Below are 23,408 nucleotides of genomic sequence, written 5' to 3'. Positions count from 1 at the left end.
GCGGCATTTATTAAGTGCCGATGGTGGTCCGGTCCCTGCCGTCCTTTGGCCCAGAGAACCCGTTGACTCTGGAGGAAACTGAGGGCATGGCAGGATTAAAACCCAGGTCTTCAGAATGCCCCTTCCCCTGCATTTCTACCGTTTGCGAAGCGCTTTGCAGACTTTGAAAGAAAGACCTTTCCTAATGCCTGATTGTACTCCCCACTCAAGGCCCCCGAAAATCCCTCAAAGTTTTTGCTGACTGTCCGTGCTAGGAACCACGCTCAAAGATAGAAAAAGAAGACATTCCCTGCCCAGGAGGACCTTGGGGTGGCGGGAGGGGAAGGGAGACGGTGAATAAAGGGGTGAACCCCAAAATAGATACATGCTAAATAGGTGGTTCTGATATGGGGACACACCAGCAGGAGGCCCAGCCCTCACCTCCTTAAGGGCAGAGACTCTGTGTTTTGTACCTCTAAGTGTTTTAGGAACATTCTAATGGAGCTGGAATAAACTTCAGGGACCATCTTGACCAACTCATTTTTACAGATGAAGAAACTGAGACCCAGGGATACTAGGTGACTTGCAGGTGGCATTAGAGGTGCCATCTGAAGGCAGGTGCTTGGACTGCACCAGGCTGGTTTAGAAGATGAGTAAAGGGGCAGCTAGGTGGCGCAGTGGATGGAACACTGACCCTGGAGTCAGGAGCACCTGAGTTCAAATCCAGTCTCAGACACTTGACACTAGCTGTGTGACCCTGGGCAAGTCACTTAACCCCAATTGCCTCGCCAAAAAAAAAAAAGAAAATGAGTAAAGAGTTCTGTAGTCAGTGTAGTCAGGCTTCAACAAAGGCTTTGGGGTTAGGTTAAGCTCGGTTTCTGCTTTTTAATAGAATGCTTAGTAAATGAATGAATCAGCGGTGCTAGGTAGCTTAGAGTGAGACCCCACCATGGCTGATGGTGCCAGCATAGGCACTGTCGTTTAGAGATTTGGGGGAGTTTCACAATTGACAGGAATGTTAGAAATTATTAGGAGTGTATATACTATGTATTATTATTGTCTAGTTGTGGGCCCTCATGGTAAGCCATTTCACCTTTGTGTTTTGCTCCTAATAAAGTGGAGAAAATAATTTGTATCATGGGAGAATGATTATTGAAGGACTTTGAAATAGTTTATCTTTGATGAAAGGTGCTCAAAGAATATAAAATACATTTTATAAACTGTTTTAAGATTAGTAAAGAAAAACATTTTAATCATCAGCATGTGTAGAATTTTCTATTATCAAATCAAACATTTTTTGCTTTAAACTGGAGCATAATTCATGTGAAAGCTTTCATATGTAATTTCTTTATGGAAATCTGGTTTTTACCGTCGATAATAAAACGTGAGATTGGTGCATAAAAGGAAACAAACATATGGATAGTTTTTAAAGGGCATTAAAATCATTCTGCCACATTCTTTTTTATCATATAATAGAACTCTTGTTGTCTTCTCACCAGTGCTATTGGTGTGTAGTGATTTAGATTTTGTTTATCTCCCAGTCACAAAAGAGAGCTGAAGACAGATAAAGAATCTTATGTGGGTGATTGATCTCACATTTGCTCTGTGAAGGGGTGATTTTCTGGAAATCTGTAGCTTTGGTGGTACTTTTTTCTACTAATACGGAAGCCCTGAAAGTTGACTAGAAATAAAATGTTTAGAGTTGTTTGTAATATTGGGACCAGATACTGTCAGTTATCAAGATCTTGACTTCAAAACAAATGAAGGGAGTTTACTACATTGGGAAAAATGAAGAACTCTTGGTCTGAGAAGATTCAATAAATGATACTATTTACAAAATTAGCTTGTGCTAATTCTTCAGGAAAAGCCTTGTAAAGATCACTTTTTATAAAAGGTCTGGGGGAAATTATTGACAATAGTTTCTCTATTTTACAGTTTCCCCAAATCTGCTCTATGTCTTTATTGCTAATTACAATACAGTTAAATTTAATTTTATACATAAAGGTTAACTTGAAATAGTTGGAAAGAAGGCAAATGGGAATTAACGCAAGAAATGAGTGCTTTGTTACTTAGAAATTCAGCTTGATTGAGGGAGATGGAGTCTAGGGCACCCACCTGGAATCTAGTTCTGAGCAAAGAACTGATCAGAATAGTTTTTATTTGTGATGAGCAGATTTGTTATGCTGAAATGAATGCTGCTAAATGCCAGCATTGCTGCTATCTGTGACTCCTGGAAGATGTAACCTTGCTTGCACTCAGTTTCTTCATTTGTTTAATGTGAGGGTTGATTAGAGCACTGTTGTCAAAGTCAAATAAAAATAGGGGTCACTTAGCCTCATGTAAGAATTCCTTTGGACCACATATAGACTTAGAAAAGCACCTGTTGACATTATATTCTATTTTGTTAAATATTTCCCAGTTCTATTTTAATCCTCTTCCGGTTGCATTCCAGAGTGTTGCAGCTGTGTTTGACATCAGATTTGATGATCTCTGAGTCTTTTTTATGGCCAAAATTTTGTGATTTTTATGAGGGGTCAATTTGCTTTAAAAAAAAAAACTTCATTGATAGTGCAAAGATGAATGTACATTCTTTGAGTGACTACAAATTCTGAGTCATGGAAGTGTGCCTGCAGGTAGAGTTTTGTATGCAGAGTCGAATGGGTCGATGCCTCTGTTCTTTTGGGGCCTTGCATCATATTTTTGGAGAAATTAGATTGTTTTTAAAGCCCTGGCATGGCATCAGGTGTTGGCCTGACATCCATTCTTTCCATCCTTCACTAGGTTTAAGGAGCATCATACAAGTATGGATAATGAAGCAAACCCAGGAACATCGTCGGTGTCTACGGCTCCTAGCAGCACGGCCAGCACCACTCTTAGCACTTCCTCCTCCAGAACCCCCCAGCCACAGATCTCTGTTTATAGTGGCTCGGACCGCCATGCTGTCCAGGTATGCCAGCAATGGGGAGGAGGAGGAGGAGGAGGAGGAGGAGGAGGAGGCAGGGCGCTCTTGTTTTACTTTGAGGAGGGTTGGGGGCAGGGAAGGCAAGACATATTTTCTCTCTTCACAAAGTTCTTCACTTATGTCAGTTGGATGGAACCAGCCTCTAATCTGAATGGCCAGAAACAGGTGAGTCAGGAATTAGAGGGGAGTTTTATTTTCAAAGGGAGGGAAAAGGCTTGCAAGCAAGGAGGAGCTATAGACCCAGGTGCTGGGGCTCACCACCTAGTGGGGGGAGACTGCCCAGTAAGCTGTAGCTCTGACAGTGAGAGAGCAGCAAGCAGGACAAGCTTGATTCACCTTAGGACTTGGCGAGTTTGTCCAGTGCTTGTCTTTGATCAGAGAACACCTGGTGAATCATGTGCCCAGCCCAGAGGGTGAGATCTTCTAGAGGGTGATCGCAAAGGACTGTTGTCCTGCTAAGCTCAGGGCACAGCTTGTCCGCTGGGTTTAGCTCTGTAGGACAGAGGGTGAGCCTAATGTTTTATCAGTACTCACAATAGGTTTAGGTAAGGCCGTCGCTGCCTGTCAGGTGCAAGAGATGCTTTCACACATCCGCTAGAAAAGTCAGGGCTTGAGAAGGCCAACTGAGCTCTCAGTCATTGCTGGGTAATTTTAGGGGCGTTAGGTGAGTCCTAAAGGGTGATAAATTCACACATTCCCAGCTACTTTGGGGTATTCTCTTGGGACTAACCCGTTCTCTAAATTCATTGCTTGGGGGAATGGTCTTTTCAGTCCCCAGTAAGATTTTCCAGGTCTTTTTAGGGAGATTTCATAATCTCTAGGGAGATTCATAGAGTTTTGACTGGATTAAGGTGCTTTCTTCCCCATCTCAACACTGGTGTCTCCTTCATGGAATCTCCTTAATAACATTGCACTATGGAACCAGCTCATTTCCCTGAAGGAAGAGTTGGTCTTGGCTTAAGAGTGGCTGTCCAGTGTGGCAGTTTGAAGATACTTATCCCTGCCCTGATTTAGCATCAGAGATTCTGAAGCTGCTTCAGAGCGTTCTGAAAGCCCAGCTGTATGTATTTTCAGAGTGGGCATGTAAAGCCTTGATTTTTCGCCAGGGCAGGTTCTTCAGGAAAAAAAGAATCCACATGTTGGAGCAGACTCTGGTATGTGACATTTCATTTTGCCAGCTTGTTCTGGGAAACACAGCTGACCGAAAGTTCTCCTTCGACTCCAGGAAAGTACCATGTTAGATGAACTGTGGGTAGAAGGGTCATTAGTACAGTAAGAACAACGTCACAAATGAGTAAAGAGCCACATGATGTAAAGTGCGTTTGACTTGACCCTAAGTGGAGAGGTTTTGGCTTTATGCGGAGGAATGGGAATAGATTCCCGTCTCTGTTTCCTAAGAATTTGTGAAAAAGGTTTTCTGGCTCAACAGTTCAGGAAATTCTGTCTGGGCCCAAACCTTCCTAGTTCACTTGATTTTGCTACCACTGGGTTTTTGTTTTTTTTTTGTCATTTGTTTTGCGTGTGTGGTTTTTTTAAAAGTTTGTCAGCATTTTGTGTTGTGATCTTGCACTCTTAAGTTGCCTTGCTGTGGCTTAAGGATTCATTTGAGTACGTAGTGACTTTGGCATATGGCAACAGTGGATGTCAGAAACCATTAAAAACCTGGCTGTTCCCTGCTTTGAGCAGAAAAGTGGGATTTTCTTTATTCTCTTTTCATGTATGGCCAGTGTCATTGATCCATTCATCATATGAAGTTCTCACATTTTTTTTTTCTTCAACAGTGGTCAGGTATATGAAGGAATGAATTAAATGTTTGTAGTCATGAATAAAGTAATTTCTGAATGTTTCCTTTCAGCATGTCATCTTTAAATTTCAGTCTTGGTGATTTTTTTTGTAAATAGTATTTAATTTTTCCAATTACACATAAAGGTAGTTTTCAGCATTCATTTTTTTTGAATTTTATTATTTTGTATTTTATTATTTTCCAGTTACATGTAGAGATAGTTTTCAACATTTGTTTTTATAAGATTTCCAGTTTCAAATTTTTCTCCCTCCCCCTCCCTTCCCTCTCCCCTAGACAGCAGGTAATCTAATACAGGTTTTATATATATGTATATGTATATGTATATGATAACATTAAACATATTTCTGCATTAGTCATGTTATAAGAGAAGAATCAGAGCAAAAAGGAAAAAACTCAAAAAAGAAAAACAACAGCAACAGACACAAAAGAAATGGTTCAGTCAGCATCCATACTCCACAGTTGTTTGTTTTTTTCTGGATTTGGAGATCCTTTTCCATCATGAGTCCTTTGGAACTTCATTTTTTTTAATAAGACTTTGAGTTACACATTTTTTCTCCTTCTCAATCCCCCACACCAAGATGACAAGCAAACTGGTAGAGGTTATACATGTGAACATATTTCCACAATTAGTCTTGTTGTGAAAGAAGAAACAGAACTAAAGGAAAAGCCACAAAAACCCAAAACAAGTGAAAATAGTATGCCGCGATCTGCATGCAGTCTCTATAGCTCTTTCTCTGGATGTGGAGAGAGCATTTTCCATCATGAGTCTTTGGGAATTGTCTTGGATCATTGTATTGCTTGAGAAGAGCTAAGTCTGCTGTAGTGGATCGTTGTACAATGTTGCTGTTACTGTGTACAATGTTCTCCTGGTTTTTCTCACTTCGCTCAGTATCAGTTGGTCTTTCCAGGTTTTTCTGAAATCTGCCTGTTCATCATTTCTTACAGCACAATAGTATTCCATTACATTCAGATACTACAAGTTGTTCAGTCATTCCCCAATTGATGGGTATTTCCTCAGTTTCCAATTCTTTGCCATCACAAAGAGAGCTGCTAGAAATATTTTTGTACATGTGGGTCCTTTTCCCTTTTTTATGATCTCTTTGGGATACAGACCTAGCGGTGGTATTGCTGGGTCAAAAAGGGTATGTACAGTTTGCCCTTTGGACATAGTTCCAATTACTCTTCAGGATGGTTAGATCAGTTCAAAACTCCACCAATAATGCATTCATGTCCCAGTTTTTTCTCATATTCTCCAACATGTTATTTTCCTTTTCTGTCTTATTAGCCAATCATATAGGTGTGAGGTGGCACCTCAGAGTTGTTTTAATTTGTATTTCCCTAATCAGTAATGAGTTAGAGCATTTTTTTTTTCATATGACTGTAGGTAGCTTTAATTTCTTTATCTGAAAACTGCCTATTCATATCCTTTGACCATTTATCAATTGGGAAATGACTTGTATTATACATTTGACTCAGTTCTCTATATATTTGAGAAATGAGGCCTTTATCAGAAACACTTGCTGTAAAAATTGCTTCCTGTCTTTCTGCTTTCCTTCTAATCTTAGTCGCGTTGCTTTTGTTTGTGCAAAACCTTTTTAATTTAATGTAATCAGAGTGATCCATTTTGTATTTCATAATGTCCTCTCTCTTGCTTAGTCATAAATTCTTCCCTTCTCCATAGATCTGACAGGTAAACTATTCCTTCCTCTCCGAATTTGCCTATAGTATTTTAGTGAAATATTTTGCTCTAAGTCTGACTAGCTGCAAGAGAGGGAATGTTTTTTTTAACAACAAACGCATCTGTAATTGTAGAAATTGATGAGCCTTGTTGCTGTGTAAGCACTGGGAAACTACTGGAGGACTGCATGTCTCAATAGCCAAAATGCATTTCTGGACATTTTACGTGTTAGTTTAAGACCGCTCTTTTGTGGTTTGACTTCTCTCTATTACCTCTCAATTCCCAGGTCATTCAACAGGCCTTGCACCGCCCCCCTAGCTCAGCAGCGCAGTACCTCCAACAGATGTATGCGGCCCAGCAGCAGCACCTGATGCTGCACACAGCGGCACTACAGCAGCAGCACCTGAGCAGCTCCCAGCTCCAGAGTTTGGCGGCCGTGCAGGTGAGGCAGACCTGAATGTTAGGAATGCGAAGTTTTCAAGTATCCTGTGACTCTTTCTCCTAATAAAAATCAATCGATAGCAAATCCTGTGAAATTTTACGATAGGATGGACACATCCTCTGTGTGTGTGTGTGTGTGTGAGTGTGAGAGAGAGAGAGAGAGAGAGACTTTGCCTTGCTTAATATTTCTGTTTGAGTGGCATTATTCTATCAGTGCCATAGGGTCATGTAGCAGACCTTGGGCTTCAGCAGGGTACGTTAGCAGTCACAACATCATTTGGCATTATTATATTTGGCATATATTATTATTATTATTATTAGGCTAGAGCCCAACGATCTGTTTTACTAAAAATAATTTTGCATATAACCCTAAACCGTCTCACTAGGTGCATGTAAAAGAGCTCGGCTGCTGAAACATCTGAAAATGTCTTTGCTTCGCATATCAGCAGATCCCCAGGTGCTGCCGCTTCTTGGTAGGATTTCTTTAAATCACAAACTGTCCCGGGTATAAGTGAGGAAACTGAAACCTTGGCTTGCTAGAACAGCTCCCGATTCTCTTTCAAGTCAGTGACGTAGCAGAAGAGTTGTGTGTCCCAGAGCTGAGCTGAAAGCAGGGAAGTGACCATGCCGACATTGGTCCAGTGGAGGCGAAAAGAAGCTCCTTCCCTCGTCAGTTTCTTGTTCCGTTAGTCAGAAGCTTGAACTATGCTAGCCATCAAGGCAATCCGTGGAGCCTCAGACTTGCTTATGTCTTTTTGTTTTGCATCATAAACTCAGTGCCAATGAGGGTTTAACTTCAGTTTATAAGAAACATTTTACTTGCTCTTTTAGGCAAGTCTGTCCAGTGGGAGACCATCTACATCCCCTACAGGGAGTGTCACACAACAGTCAAGCATGTCCCAGACATCTGTAAGTGTCGTTAATTGTTTCCTGGCATTGAATATTTTGATTATTAAATTTTCCAAAAATAAAACACTGTTTAACCCTTAAAGAGCTTAGTGAAAGCTCTTTGAGGTATAGATGCACAATAACAAACTTTAGAAGGAATAACACACCTGCCAGAAGTTGATAACTAATATTTTCTGAGACCTCAGTCTCAAAATGTAAAAAAAAAAATTTCTGCAGGTGATTATTTCTCATATGACACAGAAATCTGTATTTTTGGATTGTTACCCCTTTTTGCTGACTACTTCTTGATTCCATGTGTTAAAACTAATTAGTCCGGATTTATGGAGAGCCCATTGTATACAGAACACCATATTAGGCAATAATGCCCTGCTGTTGTTTATTAACTATGTGTCATTATGTTCTGTGTAAGTAAATACACTTATCTAACTGTGCAATTGATATGATTTTTAAAGTACGCTTTTCATTTTCTAACCTAGTTAAATAATTTGACCTAGGCTTGCAAATATCTTCTTGTATACTGTGCCTGAGAAAGCTATAATTCATTTCGTAAATGAATTCTAATTCATTACAAGTGAATTTATGAAATAACAATAAACAAAAGAATAGTAAAGAAAGTGGTTTTACTTTACTATTTAAATACATAACTTTGGGTTAGGTAAAAACTTATGGAGCTAGTAGCAGGTGTTTGTTTTTTTTTAAGATTGACTTAAGTAGGTTACAGTAATAAGCTATAAAAGAATTCAGGTCTATAGTTTTGTAAGGATATGCCCTAAGCTGACAAAACATTCTGCCTTCACCAAATGCTGAACTGATACTGGCCATTAGTCTGATATTTTCTAGCTGAAAATTCTGTTTCTTTAGGGTAGCAAGAGATCAGCAATTACCATGAAATTATTGCCTTATGGTATTAAAAAGTTAGTTATGAATGAAAGATATGTAGTCTTGTTGAGAAAACAAGAATTTTAAATAAAATGGAAAATTCATTCTTAAGCACTACTAGGGCTTTGATTATTGATGTATCTATAATGTGTCATTGGGAACTATGGAAAGGACATTACTTTGAACTAGAAAAAGGAAAATTACAAGTTTATTGTCCTGTGAAACTGCATAATAGAATGAATTTGTGTGTATATATGGAGGGATTTCTTCTTTGAGAACTCACCATTTTTATCTTTTGAGGAAAAACTTCTAGATTTGAATCTGTTCCTTATATATCTTGAAAATGAGATCTTTGTTAATGAAACTTGCTTCAAAGGTTTTTTCCAGGTACTGTTTCATTTCTAATTTTAACTGTATTAGATTTCTTTGTGCAAAACCTTTTAAGTTTTAGAATAATCAAAATTGTCCCTTTTACCTTGTGATCCTCTTTCACTTGTATAACTATGAACTCTTCCCCATCCAAAGCTCCAAAAAGTAATCTCTTTCTTGCTTCTCTGATTTGTTTATGATGTCACCTTTTATATCCAGTTCATTATCCATTTGGAGCTTTTCTTGATATAAAGTGTGATGTATATAGCACAGTAGTGTAAACCCTTGCTTTTGCCAGACTGCCGTCCAGTTCCTCAGCAATTTTGTTCAAGTAATCCTTTCCTGAGTAACTTTGGTCTGTAGGTTTATTTAGCACTGTGCTGCTTAACTATGTTTGTTTGCTTCTGCATGTTGCATACTGAGTCTGCTCCACTGATTGACTTCTCCTTTTTAGCTAGCACCAAATTGTTTTAATGATCGTTGCTTTGTAGTACAGTTTGAGATCTGGTACTGATAGACACTCTCCCCCGACCCCATTTTTAACGATTACCCTTGAGATTATTGACCTGTTATTCCTCTATATGAATTTTGTTATTGTTTTTCCTTTTCTATTTTTTCTTTATCATTTTTCTATAACATTCCTTTTGATTTGTTTGATTGCTTTGGCACTGAATAAGTAAATTAATTTAGGTAAGATTGTAATGTCTCCAGTTATTTCAATCTATATTTCTGCAAAGTACATTTTATAGTTGGAATCACATAGTTCCTAGTGGTATATATACTCCCAAATATTTTATGTCTTACGTAGTTATTTCAAATGGAAAATCTCTTTTTAGCTCTTATTGTTGGGTTTTGTTGGTGTTATACAGGAATGGTGATTATTTGTGTGGATTTTATTTTCTATCCTGCAACTTTGCTGAAGTTATTGTTTCACTTTTCAGTTGACTCTCTTAAGTTTTTCTAAATAAATCTTATCATTTGCAAAACGTGATAATTTTGTTTCCTCTTCACCTCTGTTTGTATCCCCTGTTTCTTTTTCTTGTTGCTGTAGCTATCATTTTTAGCAGTTTATTAATAATAATAATAATAATGATAATGGGCATCCTTATTTTACCTCAGTCTTATTAGAAAGGTCTCTTTTTCCTTTACTTATATTGTTTACTCTTACGGTAGTTATTACATACTATGTTAAAGAAGAGTCAGTTTATTCTTAAGCTTTCTAGAGTTTTTAATAGAAATGGGTGTCAGAAGCTTTCCCAGCACCTTTTGATCTAATCATATAGTTTTTATTGTTTACATTATTAACATAATTTATTATATTTATAAGCTATAAGTTAAACCAGTCCTGACATTCTTGGTATAAATTTGTCCCGGTCATAGTGTATAGTCTTTCTAATAAGTTGTTGTAGCTACTTGCTAATATTTTATTTAAAATGTTTGCAACAGTACTCATTAGGGATAAGGCTTTTAGTTTTCTCTCTGTCTATCCCTGGTTTAAGTATCAAGACCATATGTATCATAGGATAAAATTGAAAGGAGACCTTATTTTTTTGTTTTTCTCGTACAGTGATTTTAAGCATTTTCTTGGCTCTCCCTAAAATGAAAGTACAAGCCTTGTATTCTTCTGGTGATATGCTGTCAGGCTTTGAGTCATAGAAAACCACTATCTTAGAAGAATTATAGTTGAAGGTTACCCAGAAGGCAATAAACAGTTATGTAGTGGGCTTGATTAATCTTGACCAAAAATTGCCCAATAAAACTAGTGTACAGGATGTCACCACCGATAAATAACTAGAAAGAAAGATGGGTTGGTTGTGTGGCAAGAGCAGATAGTGTGTAAGCCCAACTCTTGTTCATTTAATGTCAAGAGAATGAGAGAAGGCCCCTGGCCTGTAGATGCTTTATGGGAGCACATTGGATGAGAGTTGTCCAGAATGAAAGCTCATGGATGTTTGTGATCTGTACCCTGGAAGGGAGTGTCCACCCGGCTGAGATAGCGCTCCATCCCAGTCTGCCATCAGAGTACCGCCTCGATGCCGTATCTTGGTGTGTCGACATCACCTGGCCACACCAGGGCTGAGTCAGTGGAGTTCAATCCCTAGCTGCTCCTGAGATGGGCGGTGTTTGGGCCCCAGGACAGACTGGGTTACATATAAAGGGGAAATCAGTAACGTCACTAGAAAAGCAGTCTCTGATCATGGCATGCTTTTATTGTTTCCAAAGATCTGTGGTCTTATCAACTTTCTCCACCAACAGAATAAGTCTTTCATTAATGAGGCCCTCCAAAATTCATTCCCTAGTCTTGTGGATAAGCCTCTCTGAGTTGAACTGTGGGCGGTGGGGGTGTCTAGCTAATTTAATGCAGCTAGGAATGGTTGAAGGTTCTTCTTCATGTTAATCAGAGAAGGAAGGCAGAGGATTCCTTCAGGTCATTATATGACACTTCATTTCATGATACTTGGTTTCTGATACTATATAGTGACTTAATTAGAAGCTATAATAGCTGGATGTGTGACCTTGGGCAGCTCTTTGGGCATCTTTGGCTTTTGATTACTTCATTTGTAAAATGTGAAGGTTGAACTAAATCACCTCTCACATCCATTCCAACTAAAACGTTTTTGATTATTTGAGTGTTCATTGAACAGTTTTTGTGGAACAAACCATGTGATGCTGAGTTATATAGCCTGTCAACTAGAAAATTCACTTACGTCATTTCTTTATTCTTTGTTCATAATCTTTGCTTCACCAAAACAGGGAGTCAGATTTAGAGCTGTTTGTTTATGCAAGGTTTGAGAGGTGTTTTCCTATTGCCCAGAATGGAGTCACAGGTGCAGCTTTGGGGCCAGCTTCTAGTGGCGGCCCTTCTGGGATGCCCCTAGAAATCTAGCAGCAAGTTTTGTGGGCTATTTGTTACTGCCCATCACTCTGTGAAATGCTTTGAGGGACATGAATAGTGCTTAGTGCAAAGTCCCTGCCCGCCAAAGATTGATCCATTTGAGGAGAAACAGAAGATAGTATAAGAAACAGCAGCACCTGGTGGGCCTTTGAGTGAGTCATTCATTGAAAGCATATGGCAGCCCCTGCAGGGGCTGCTCTCTCCCCTCTCAGCCCCTTGTTTTATACTACTTTGTGTCTATTTTGTATTCGTGTGTGTTAGTAGTCAGTAAACATGAAGTGCCTGCTGTGTGCCAGGCATCGTGTTCAGCTCTAGGGGTACGAAGGAAGGTAAGAGACAGCAGACGCTTTTGAGGGGCTCCCTGTGTATCGGCAGAGGCAGACGAGGCACAGACAGGATCGATTGGGAAGGCACTAAAATGAAGGGGATTGGGCGAGGCTTCTTAGAGAAGCTAAGAGTCTAGCGGAGACTTGGAGGGAGGGTGCCAGGAAAGGCAGAGCCGGTAGAGGAGGAGGGAGGGTGTTCCAGGTATGAGAGGCAGCTCGTTCAGAACTCTGATGGCTGGGAGATGACGTATCTGCCCATGTCACTGCATACAGAGTACATGGAGTGATGAAAAGGGAGGCGTGGGCCAGCTGTGAACGGCTTTGAACATCAGACAGAACTTTATATCTGACTCTGGAAGTCAAGAACTGTTAGGACAATTTTTAGACTCTAGCAGCAGATTGACTGTTGGGGTCAGGGTGGGAGTAAGAGAGTAAGGATTCGAGGATGACACCCAGGTCTGTGTAAGTGTGGGTGACTAGGAGGATGGCGGTACCCACAGGAAGAGATAATGATGAGCTCGTGTCCAGTTTTGGACATGGTGAGTTGAAGATGTCCACAGGCTGTGTAGTTCAGGATGTTCAGTAGGCTGTTGGAGATGAAACTGGAGGTCAGCAGGGAGGTTAGGGCTGGATCCATAGATCTCAGAATCATCTTGGGAGCTGATGAGATCCCCAAACGAAGTAGTAGAGAGGGAGGAAGAGAAGAGGGGATGGGGCAGACCCCTGAAGGATATCAACAGTTAGAGGGTGTGATCTGGAGGAGGATCCAGCAAAGGAGACAGAGGAGGAGCGATCAGATACAAAGGAGGGGGACCAGGAGAGGGGGAGTTGTCCCAAAAACCTAGCGAGAAGAGAGGACCAACGAGAGAGTGATCAAGAGTCAAAGGCGGCAGAGAGGTCGCAGAGCATGAAGACTGAGCAAAGGCCTCAGGATTTGGCCACTTGGGAGAGAGCGGTTTGAGTTGGGAGACATTGGAGGCCAGGCAGTTGGGGGGCAAGAAGAAAGCCAGGAATGGCTCGGTGGCATTCTGTTACTGGAATTGAGGCTGTCATCCTGACGGGCCTAGCTGAGGAGACAGCTTGAGGTGGGGGTTCCTCAAACTTGATGCTGCCCTCCTAAGCACAGCTCCTTTTGTGTCAATAAGTTGCATCTCTGCATCCTCTACCACTTAGTTCTTCTAGCTCACATGTCTGAGGTGGTTTTGTTTTTTAGTGAACTGAAGAATGTTTTTAAAATCATTATTATGCTTGATGTCAGAATTGTGGGCGGGTGGACTCCCCAGGACTTCTTTTTGGTTAAGCAGTTGACTTGATTATAAGCAGGTGAGCCTTTCTTACAGCCTAATTTTCAGTGGAGGGTCCTTGTAAAAAAGTTGTTCAGTTAAATCTTAAAGGCAGGAAAGATCTGTTAAGTCAGTCCTGGGTAGCAGTGCTGGGTCTGGAGTCAGAAAGACCTGAGTTTACACACAGACTCTGGGTGTGTCCCCTTAACTTCTCTTTCTCAGTTTCCTCCTTCATGAAATGGGGGTAATAATAACAGGGTTGTTGGGAGGATCAAATGAGAGAACAGGGAAAGTTCTGTACCAGCCTGAAAGTGCGATGTGACTGCTGGCCGTCCCTGTTGTTCAGCACAATGGGGATTTTTTTTTAATTTCAAGTTTTCTCTGTTGAACCTTGTACGTTTCTTAACTTATTGATGACATTTTGGACATGTTCCAGGCCATTTTCTTTTCTCCAGCACCTCATCTTATTTTTTCCTTCACTTTCTCCTTCACTGTTTTTTCTAAAATACAGCTATTTGAGAGTGTTTCTCTAGAAGGAGGGCAGCGATGTGGCACAGTGGCCCTAAAGTGCCAGGGCTGGTATAGTGAGACTTGCCATTGTCTTCATTGTGACACAACCAAAGCCCTTTCGTCCTTTAGTGCCTGGTTGATGAGCCACAGCGTCATTTTTTTCCACTCTTGACAGTCTATAGAGCATCATAGCAGCCTTTTCACGTATTTAGAGTATACTGGAAATTTTCAGTTCCTAATTCTTTTTTTTTTTTTTTTGGGTGAGGCAATTGGGGTTAAGTGACTTGCCCAGGGTCACACAGCTAGTGAGTGTTAAGTGTCTGAGGCCAGATTTGAACTCAGGTCCTCCTGACTCCAGGGCTGGTGCTCTGTCCACTGTGCCGCCTAGCTGCCCTAATTCTTTTCTTATATCTGTGTTACTGTATTATGAATTTATTCATCAAATCTATATAATTGACAACACAAAGTACTTGGAACCATTTTTCTTAAATAGCACTAAGCCATTTAAAAAAATCATAATTAAAAACTGCCTTTGGACAGTAATCCGTTGGGGACTAATTAATTTTCTTGATTGTATTCAGTTCTGTTTTTTCTCTCTGAGAAGTAGCGATTTCATTTTCTGCTGGGTTTTTGGATCTGAATTTTTTACTGATCACATCCATGTGTATATTTTTGTACGTGAGTGGCTTTGAAAGTCTTGGAATCTTAGTGTTGGAGAGGACCTTAGAAATCATAGAATTAAATTTTGAGCTGGATGGGATCTTGGAGATATCTAGTTCAACCTCTTAATTTGACAGATGAGGAAACAGGCCAGAGAGACGAAGGGATTTGTGGCCAAATTGGGAATTGAGTTGCAGAGCCAGCATTTGCACTCGGGCCCTGTGACTCCACATCCAGTGTTCTTTCTTCTATCCTGTGCTGACTTGCTGGCCCTCCTGATGCAGGCATCCTTTTTTCCGGGGCTTCTGCTTGATACCACTTCCCTAAGTGATCCAGGCTGCTTTGCTTAGAAGGGCCTTTGTGACATTCCCAGCTGGGGATGGGCTTTAGGTTGGGGAGATCCCCCAGGAGAGTTTTATCTCCATTTTCCCCAAATCTTCTCTTTTCACAGTTAAATCTCCCCAGCCTCTTTAATTTGGGATGTGTTACATGCTTTTGAGTCTCGCCACCCTCCTGCTAATTTTGTGCATCCAGTTGAGTTTGCCTTTTGCTGAATGACACTTGAGTTTGGGTATACCAAGGTCCTTGTCTTCTGAAAAGTGACACCCCCAGATCAAGAATACCATGGAGATACTGTGCTCTCATTGAGTGGACTCAGAGTACGTGGCTAGGCAGTTTATGCCATTCACTGCTACTCTGTTTGCCTTTGTCTGCATCTGAGCTTCATTTCCTTCATCTGGCTAGTCTGGGATTCTCCCACAGCCATGGCCGCAGTCACAGCCCTCTGGGGTTTTGGGGTGAGTCTTTGCCCAGATGCTCTCTACTGTGCTTCAGGTCTGTGTCATTTCCTTCAGCTGTACGCCCTTTAAAAACTAGATTCTTCTTGTTTGTGCGCCGCATTTATTTTTGGATCTCTCTCCTTCCCACTGTCCCCCCCATGATTAGGTTGACAGGCCTCTCTCTAGGTCTTGGGAGGCGTGCTGCCTTTCCAGCCAAGGTCCTAGGCTGTCGACTAAAAGCAGGAACTTCATCTAGACTAAAACGCCTTTCTTGCACCCTCCCCTTTTGGGTGCTGCTCTTCCCTGCCTCCCCCAGGCTTTCACTTTCTCACCCAGAGCTGCGTGGTCTGTGCAGATGCTTTGCAGATGGAGCCTACTTCCCTGCTCGGATAGCCATAATTGAATGGTGGCCAGCAGGCTGGGTGGGTTTGACAGACTCTCTGTCATCTTGGACCAACGTGCTTTCTGGTTTCCTGCGTCTCCTACAGTCTGTAACTGCCTGGGGGCCCTCCTAAGCAAGGTGTCGTCCTGCTGGGTCAGTGAGAGTTGACTCCTCCCTGTCAGTAGCTGTGGCCTCCTCATGCACACAGGCACGTCAGGGATTCCTCGGTTTTTTCCTGTGGCAGCTGCCTCTTAATCATACCTTTAATCACTGATCTCTTGGTTATTTTTGTTCTGAAATTGATTTCATATTTTGTGGGGATCCCCTAGTGAGGAGGGGCAGCTAGGTAGTGCAGTGGACAGAGCTCTGGGCCTGGCATCGGGAAGACCGGAGTTAAAATCCATCCTCAGACACTTAATTAGCTGTGTGACCCTGGGCAAGTCACTTTACCCGAATGACCTCAATTTTCTCATTTATAAAATGAGCTGGTGAAGGAAACAGCAAACCACTCCAGTATCTTTGTCAAGAAAACCCCAAGTATGGCCATGAAGAGTCAGGCATGATTGAACAACCTGATGAGGATGCTCATTCTCTCAGTGCAGACTGTCATTCATTTTGCACCTTTGATTCTTTTTTTTAAATTTCAAATACAAAATAACATCACCATTTTTATTGTTGTACAACCATTGTAATCTTCCTTAATCAGAAAATTTATGTAACTTCAAAAGCCACTAGGCATCTGACATCATTCCTTAGACCCTAACTACATTTGAAAAAAATTTTTTGTTTTGGTGGGGCAATGAGGATTAAGTGACTTACCCAGGGTCACACAGCTAGTAAGTGTCAAGTATCGTAGGCCACATTTGAACTCATATCCTTCTGAATCAAGGGCTGGTGCTTTATCCATTGTGCCACCTAGCTGGCCCCCATTTTAAAAAATCTTTTTTAAAAAGTGCCCAAGTTTGAATAAAACTAGCAGAGCTGAGGAATTTATATATTGGTACTCAATTTATTATTTTTATTTTAGTATCTTTTTTGTATTTTATATTATTTTAAAAATAATAATATTTTTATTTAAAGCTTTGGGTTCCAAATTCTATCCCTCCTTCTGTCTCTCCCTTCCTCTCCCCACTCCCTGAGGTGATAAGCAATCAGATATATGTTATGTATGTACAGTTATATAAAACATTACCATATTAGTCATTTTGTATAAGAAAATTCTTTCTTTGGAGGTGGATAGTATGCTTTTTCTTTTTTTTTTTAAATTTTTTAATTTTTTTAGTGAGGCAATTGGGGTTAAGTGACTTGCCCAGGGTCACACAGCTAGTAAGTGTTAAGTGTCTGAGGCTGGATTTGAACTCAGGTCCTCCTGACTCCAGGGCCGGTGCTCTATCCACTGCGCCACCTAGCTGCCCTGATAGTATGCTTTTTCATTAGTCTTTTGGGATTATCTTGGATCATTGTATTGCTGAGAGCAGTTCAGTCCTTCACAGTTCTTCATCCAGCGATATTGCTGTTACTGCACAATGTTCTCCTGGTTCTGCTCACTTCACTATATATCAGTTCATACAGGTTTTTCCAGGCCTTTCTGAAATCATCCTGCTTGTCTGCACCTTTAATTCTTCCACACATACCTGGGATCTTTGAGAAGTTAAGTGTGTTAAGACGTGGGATGTGGCCCCAGCCCTTCTCACTCTGTCCTGGTTTCAGCTCTCAGTTCTCTCTCCTCAGGGTTTTTTTTGTTGTTTTTTTTTTAGTGAGGCAATTGGGGTTAAGTGACTTGCCCAGGGTCACACAGCTAGTAAGTGTTAAGTGTCTGAGGCCGGATTTGAACTCAGGTACTCCTGATTCCAGGGCCGGTGCTCTATCCACTGCGCCATCTAGCTGCCCCCTCAGGGTTTTTTATTGCCCAGTTTTGGCTGTGAATCTGTCCTCTAACCCTGCACAGGGTTTCCTCTTCCTCTGGAATGAGCTGGACTATGCAGAAGCTTTCTTAGACATCATGCCATAGTTGGCGACTGCCTCGCACAGACATGTGTGTCCAGGCATGGATGTGGCCAAAGGCTTCCCCCCCCCCCCCCCTCTCTCTCTCTCTCTCTCTCTCTCTCTCTCTCTCTCTCTCTCTCTCTCTCTCTCTCTCTCTCTCTCGTTCTCAAGTGGTTCTACAGCAGTTCATGATGTTTTTTCCTTCTCTACTTCAGAATCCCTTCAGTTTGATAGACTATGCAAAAGTAATATTAACTAAATTACCAGGAGGTACTAGTTATTAAGTGGAATGTTGAAATAATGATGTATCATTGTTTATAAAAGCAGGAGAAATGATACTTTAATCTTGAAGGTTAGACATTTTCTTTAAACATACTATTATTTTCCTTAAAAACTGATCTAGTTACTACCCAGTACATGCTATTATTACTTACCTAGGTGCAAGTATTACCTAATCTGGGGGACTACAAAAAGGTTGGCACCCCCTTTCACTAGAAGTAGTTTTATTTTGTATTTAGCAAAGGGTAAGGGGGGACCCACGGTTTAAACTTATGTTATCGATTGCCTGGCTGTAGCTTGGTCTAGTTTTATCACTTTAAAGCAAAAGATTTGGCCTGTGACCAAATATTTTTTTTTCCTTAGATCAACCTCTCTACTTCTCCTACACCTGCACAGTTAATAAGCCGTTCCCAGGCTTCCAGTACTACCAGCAGCAGTATTACCCAACAGACTATGTTACTAGGGAGTACATCCCCTACCTTAACGGCAAGCCAAGCTCAAATGTATCTACGAGCTCAAATGGTAAGATATGAGCTGCCAACATGTTCAGTGTCCGTTTTCTTAGATTAAAGTCATTTCTAAAATGATTGGTGGGGCAGTGGTCCTCTTCTGTTCTAGATGATGACAGATGTCAGGAAGCTTTAATATTTTAAAAATGTTTTAATCAATAAAATAGTGTTTAGACTTTGTATATCTATTTTTTGTTTGTTAAATAATTAAACTCATCAAGTTATTGAAGGTAGAGAAGTTACCCTTCCGACAGAAATGTGGATCTTTTTCAGGGAATACAATCACTACAAATTTGGTTGGAAGTTTGGAGCTGAAAATGAGGTGTCTAATTTGGGATTTGCAAATATTTTTTGCCCTGTCCCTTACTGTAAACCTGCAGTCCAGGTTGGGGTTTCCCTTGATAATACTTGTAGTTGATTATTCCCCATTTCATATTCTGCCCGTTTGTTTGGGTAGCTAAAGATTTTATTCCATAAACGTTTACTTAGCAGCTATTGTTGCTTCAGACGTATTCATGGTACTGAGACTATGCCGACCCATCATCAGTAAGGAGAGAGTCCTCTTGTAAGGCTTCCTTCCTTCCTTTGCCAAATTTGATCGTTCCACTGAGGAATTGAGAAACTGGACTGCTGGCAAACTGCCGTAGGCCTAGTGGCATTTATGGTGTGGGATTTGGGGCCAGAGGTATCGAGGCCAACACCCCCTCCCTTGACCCTCATGTGGATCAGGTCCCAGAGGCCACGAGAAACTTCCAGTCAAATTTCTAACAAGAAACAATGTTCTCTGTCTTTATTTTTCATAGCTTATCACCATGGATTTATTAGGTGTCTAGTGTTAGGATTTCACTATGTTTTATAGATGCGTATTATTCTTTCTAGGAACATTAAGTTTATGGCTTTTAGGCTGTTCATAGTCATATGTGATTTTCATATACATGATGGAATTTTAATTTTACTTGTGAGAATTATACGTTAATGTTAAAATTTCCTTTAATTCAACCTAGTACAGAACTAGCAACATACTTTATTGATAATTTAATATAAACAAAAATGTTTTTGAAGTATTTTATGTTTATTTAAATATAAATTGTAAAGTAAAATATTGACATAAACCTTGAAATAACTTGTCATGTCAATACATTGTATCTAATACTTATAAATAGGTTATAGTATGGTGTGAATATTAATGGGGACTGCCATAACATTGAATTAAGTTCCCTAGTGAAGAGGGACGGTGATAAGAAATTTACATTTGTCATTATCTTGTTACTTTTTTTTTTTAAATGAAGCCTTCTCAGGCTATGCTGTTGTATCATTTTAATGTTTCATTGTGGTACATAGTTCAGTAGTGACTTTTTCTGCTTGTCTATTCTTTTAAAGTCAGTTCTTCCTAGATTGGTTCCACCGTTCAAATCCTGGCCTGGCCTGCCAACATTTTTAAGTTATGTGACCTGGGGCCTATGACTTTTCCTCTCTGGCCCTCAGTTTTCTCATCTCAGAATGGAAGGTTTGGACAGTAGGGTTCTACATCTGTGGTCGCAGGGAGGGCCCCATCTCTTCCCACCCCCAGAGCTTTAGGGTAGGGAAGTGGGCTGTTGTCCTTTTTAGAAGAGGCAACTGCAAAAAGAGGTTTTTGGGGGGATTTTTTCCTCGATTTCTTGCTCAGATTTAGTTCGGACCCAGAATCAATATATTGATTCCTTCTAGGTATATGTATTTTAAATATACAATTGTGAGCTTTTGGAAACACTTGTTCTGAGGAATTCCTGTGAACAAAGAACTTTTTTGAACTAGTCTGTTTTATATGAAATATATTTCTGCTGTGTTAAAGATGTTTAGATTCTTCCTTTTTGCACATAAAAACCATTTAATGGTTAGATTCAAGCATAGTAAATTTTTGATTAGGGAATGCTTCTAAATGGTATTATCTTTCTACCACAAACTCCAGCCTCTCTTACTTGCTTTCCATGTGTGTGGGGCATGTTCTTTTGTCTTCAGGGCTGTTTTTTGTTTTTTGTTTTTACTTTCTGTCTGTACAGCTGATTTTCACACCTGCTACTACTGTGGCTGCTGTACAGTCTGACATTCCTGTTGTCTCGTCGTCATCGTCATCTTCCTGTCAGTCGGCAGCTACTCAGGTGAGCTGGGTGACATCATTGGCTCTCCGGTCAGAGCAGATACGCCTAGGGAGTTAAAATAGCCATGCTTCTGTTTCCAGCCACTCGGGAGATGGTTGGGGTAATTGGCATTTGCAGGATGAGTGAATGAATAGGTCTAGGAAGAGGCAGAATAGGCAGTCACATGTTCTGCAGTGATAAATAATTTAGATTGAGGAGATCATCGAGCACCAGTCACATAAACTTCTGTCTTGTGTGACCAAGGATATGTATCTTAAGTAAGTGTTCAGAAGAGGAGTTTAATTCACCTCAGTGCTTGAATACAAAGGCAAGTGTCTTTAGCAATTATTTTTTAGGCTTCCATCACATTTTAATTTTTTGTGCAATAGACTCATTCTTTGATTAGTGTAACATTTGTTCTTTTGGATACTTCTTAGTAAAGGATGTTTAGAAAAAGACGTGTAGGAGTGAAAGATGCCATTTAAGATACTAGCTGTATGTTCTGCCTCGGCTAGTATTTGAAAATAACTACGGTACAGATAGATGTTTGAGTCATCGTTAATGCTGCTTGTGTGGACTAGATGGTCAATGAGCACTTCTCAGGGCTGAGTCCATAAGTCTACTGTGCTAAGAAAGAGCCTGTAGAGAAGGTAGTAGCATTTGGGGAGCGTTTTACAACCCATTACTCCTTGATTCCATTTATTAGTCGTTAGAGGTATTGCCAGCGTGGGTATCACTCACTTTACATGAAATAACTGCTTTCCAGCAGCTTTTCTTACAAACCTGAGCTATTTTCTCAGGGAAAAACTGCCAGTAGACATAGTTGGAAACTTTTGGCAAAAGAGTTTTAAAGATGGCGGTCAGATTAAATTTAAGCTACACGGCTCACCATGTGACCTTGTGCAATTTACTCGCCTTCTCTGGTTCTCATTTTCCTTCTGTATGAAACCAGTTCAATCATGAGATGATCTCCACGTCTCCTTCTGGGAAAGTGGATAGAGCCTGGAGTTAGGGAGACCTGTATTCAAATTTGACCTTAGACATCGGCTATCAGTGGGACCTTGAGCAAGTCACTTGACCTCTGTTTGCCTATGTTTCCTCATCGGTAAAGTGTGGATAATGATGGCACCTACCTCCCAGGGTGGTTGTGAGGATCAGATGCAATAATTTGCAAAGCTCTTAACCCAGTGCCTGGCATGTAGTAGACAGTGTATCAATGCTAGCTATCGATATAATTCTGTTATATCCATGGAGCTTGTTTGGATCTCTTCTGCTCTGTGTATTTATGGCATTTCATAGTATTTGATAACCATCCAGTAACTGCAGCCATAGATGGTCCTGTCTCATCCCTCAGGAACTCTGGCTCAGAATTGTTCAGGCTCTTTAACGTGACTTAGGGCCTCATTTTATCAGCACCTACAGATTTGATGAGGGATAACTAGTTATATGTTTATCATTCTAACTTTATAGATGTCACCATAGTAACAAGAAGACACTTTTTGTACTTAAGAAATTAGTTATGGCATAATCATAATTCCATATGTAAATTGTGTAATTACTTCAAGATACCACAGTGAGCTAGAAGTCACGGGGTGTTTGGAATAATTCAGGAAACGTTCAGTGTCAAGTTACTTGAAGATTTTCTAGCATAAGGTTTCATTAATGATGTGAAAGGGTTTTCCTCATCATTCTCCTTTAGAACTAGCACATCGGTGTAAAACAATGAGGAGTTGGGAGTCATGGAGCCTTGGTTGCTATTTTGGCCAAAAAAAATTATGAGAGAACAGCTTTAGTAAGAAGCAGCATATGTGTAGGAGACGGGGCCCAGGTACTGAGGCTTAGGGCTGAGCAAAAGAATGAACATTAGAGGCATTTCATTAGGAATCCAGAGACCACCTTTATACAGTTTTTGAGACTGTGGCAAGACCATGGCAAGACATCAAAGAGAATGTGTCATTGGGAAGAAAGAGTATTTCATTAAGAATCAGGAGACCTGAGATCTTGCCTAGGCCAGGGCTTCTTAAACTTCCCACTTGTAACCCTTTTTCACCTAAGAAATTTTTATGTGACACCAGGCATCTAGGTATATAAAATAGGTATAGAGAAACCTTTTACAGTTGTCAAATTTTTCGACCCCCATATTTAGTTACACAACCCCATATGGGGTGGAGACCCACAGTTTAAGAAGCTGGGGTCTAGCCTATCACTAATTATCTCATGGTATCTTTTATTTTTAATCTAGAGGGGGATGGGGAAAGGACACCATTACCTGTGAACTTTCACTAGTTTGTTAGAATCAAGCAAAGGAATGAATATGCAAGTTATTTAAAAAGTATTAAAGTCTAAAAAAATATATTGTGTTATGTAAGGTGGTATTATTAACTAACACAACCCCCTCAACCCCCAACCCCACCCCCCCCCCCCCCAAAAACAAAGAATTTTGCAGAAATAAAGAGAATCTTAAAATTCAGTAATGCTGATAGTCCATTTGTGGGGGAGGATTTCTTCTTTATCTGAGTAAAGCAGACTTTTTTCCTCCAGAAATGAAGTTATACCACAAAAATCGGATTGCCATATTAACATGATGAAATCCATTTGTCACGTAGTTTAGAAGCCATGCTTAAAATACATCTTATTTTTATATACATATATCTCTAAGC

The 23,408-nt window shown here is 40.4% G+C and overlaps 1 protein-coding gene across 4 annotated transcripts in view; it reads left to right on the top strand.

Annotated features, from left to right (window-relative positions):
- Positions 1-23,408, top strand: part of PHC3 (polyhomeotic homolog 3) — a 73,894-nt gene that overhangs the window by 877 nt on the left and 49,609 nt on the right. For 2 of the 4 annotated variants that reach the window (XM_043992037.1, XM_043992036.1), the window contains exons 2-6: positions 2,761-2,926; positions 6,710-6,865; positions 7,696-7,773; positions 18,486-18,644; positions 20,671-20,769. In XM_043992037.1, coding sequence (XP_043847972.1) covers positions 2,761-2,926; positions 6,710-6,865; positions 7,696-7,773; positions 18,486-18,644; positions 20,671-20,769 — 658 coding nt within the window. The remainder of the gene's footprint in view (positions 1-2,760; positions 2,927-6,709; positions 6,866-7,695; positions 7,774-18,485; positions 18,645-20,670; positions 20,770-23,408) is intronic. The other 2 variants (XM_043992039.1, XM_043992038.1) reach the window with 1 other exon arrangement.

Source organism: Dromiciops gliroides, chromosome 3, assembly GCF_019393635.1.
Source record: "Dromiciops gliroides isolate mDroGli1 chromosome 3, mDroGli1.pri, whole genome shotgun sequence".
Lineage (NCBI taxonomy): Eukaryota > Metazoa > Chordata > Mammalia > Microbiotheria > Microbiotheriidae > Dromiciops > Dromiciops gliroides.
The sequence above is the reverse complement of the archived record's forward strand: the minus strand, read 5'-3'. Positions and strand labels throughout refer to the sequence as shown.